General features: G+C 60.8%; 1 protein-coding gene across 1 annotated transcript in view; it reads right to left on the minus strand.

Annotated features, from left to right (window-relative positions):
• LOC104405076 (myosin light chain kinase, smooth muscle-like) overlaps positions 1 to 870 on the minus strand; it is a gene marked incomplete at its 3' end in the record, with an annotated part of 2377 nt that extends 1507 nt beyond the window's left edge. The window contains 4 exon segments of the mRNA XM_010013675.1: positions 98 to 123; positions 126 to 324; positions 428 to 518; positions 855 to 870. Of these exon segments, the coding sequence (XP_010011977.1) occupies positions 98 to 123; positions 126 to 324; positions 428 to 518; positions 855 to 870 (332 nt within the window).
• Positions 871 to 1140: the final 270 nt, after the last annotated feature.

Below are 1140 nucleotides of genomic sequence, written 5' to 3' on the forward strand. Positions count from 1 at the left end.
CATGGCACAGGGACCCTTCCCCACCTCCCTGCTCTCCCTGGCAAAGCCCAGCACTGTCTCCATCACCCCCAAACTTGGCTCTGTGTCCCCCACTCACTACTCCATCACCATCACCAGCTCGGCGGGGCCCTGGGAGGGGGCGCGGGGCGGCACGGGAAGGCGGCGAGGCACTGCACGAGGCGCGGGTGATGCAGCAGGTTCATGAGCTCCACCTCGGCCCGAGCCGCCTGCTTCTCCTTCACTGTCCGTGTCCGGAAATACTTCCCAGCACGGATTTTGCCGGTGGCTTTTTCCTGCAGGCGGAACACCGTCCCGAACTTCCCCCTGGGGCAGAGCAAGGGTGAGGCATGGAGGAGCCATCCCCACCAACCTGCACATGGACAGCCACGGAGCACCCCCAAGGTGGGGATGTTGGACTTCCACTTACTCTCCCAGCTTCTCCAGCTGCGTGTACATGTCTGAAACCTTCTCCTGGCTGTTGATGACCACATCGCAGTATTCAAACGTCTCCTCGCCTCCTGGGAGGGATGGAGCAGGGTGGTCCACGTGTGGATCTCTCATGCTTTGGGGACCAACTACCTGCGCTCCTCCTCCATCTTTCTTTCTGTACCCCCCAACTCCATCCAGGTTCAACCACCCTCCCCATAGAGGGTGATGGGACCTGGGGGGACATGGGAGCATCCCAGGTCATGGTTTGGGGGAAAAGGTGCTTTTAGGATCAAAAATCCAAGCAGAAGGGGGCCATTAAACAGGATGAGGTGGAGACTGGTGCTGACTGGGGGTGTCACACCAGCGCTGGGGTCCCCATGAAAAGCCTGCACCTCCCCCAGGACAGAGCAAGGGCTCAGCCGTACCTTCTGCCTGGGACATGGTGGCACCACCAGCTCCTTGCTGGGTGCTGGTGCAGTCAGGATGGATGCTGGATGTGGCCCTGAGGCTCCTGGCAGCCCTGTGCTGGGGTGATGCCCACGTGTCCGCTCCAGCTGTGAGGATACCTTCTCCCTGCCAAGGGAGACCTCCAGCATCTACCCACCTCCGCCTGCATTCCCCATCCCACCCAGCTCTGGTGGCAGATACAGACACACACTTTGGGTCCCTAAGAGCTGATGTCTTGGTGGACCTAAAGAGACCCAGCAAGGG

Source organism: Nestor notabilis, unplaced genomic scaffold (assembly GCF_000696875.1).
Source record: "Nestor notabilis isolate BGI_N333 unplaced genomic scaffold, ASM69687v1 scaffold4984, whole genome shotgun sequence".
Taxonomy (NCBI): Eukaryota; Metazoa; Chordata; class Aves; order Psittaciformes; family Psittacidae; genus Nestor; species Nestor notabilis.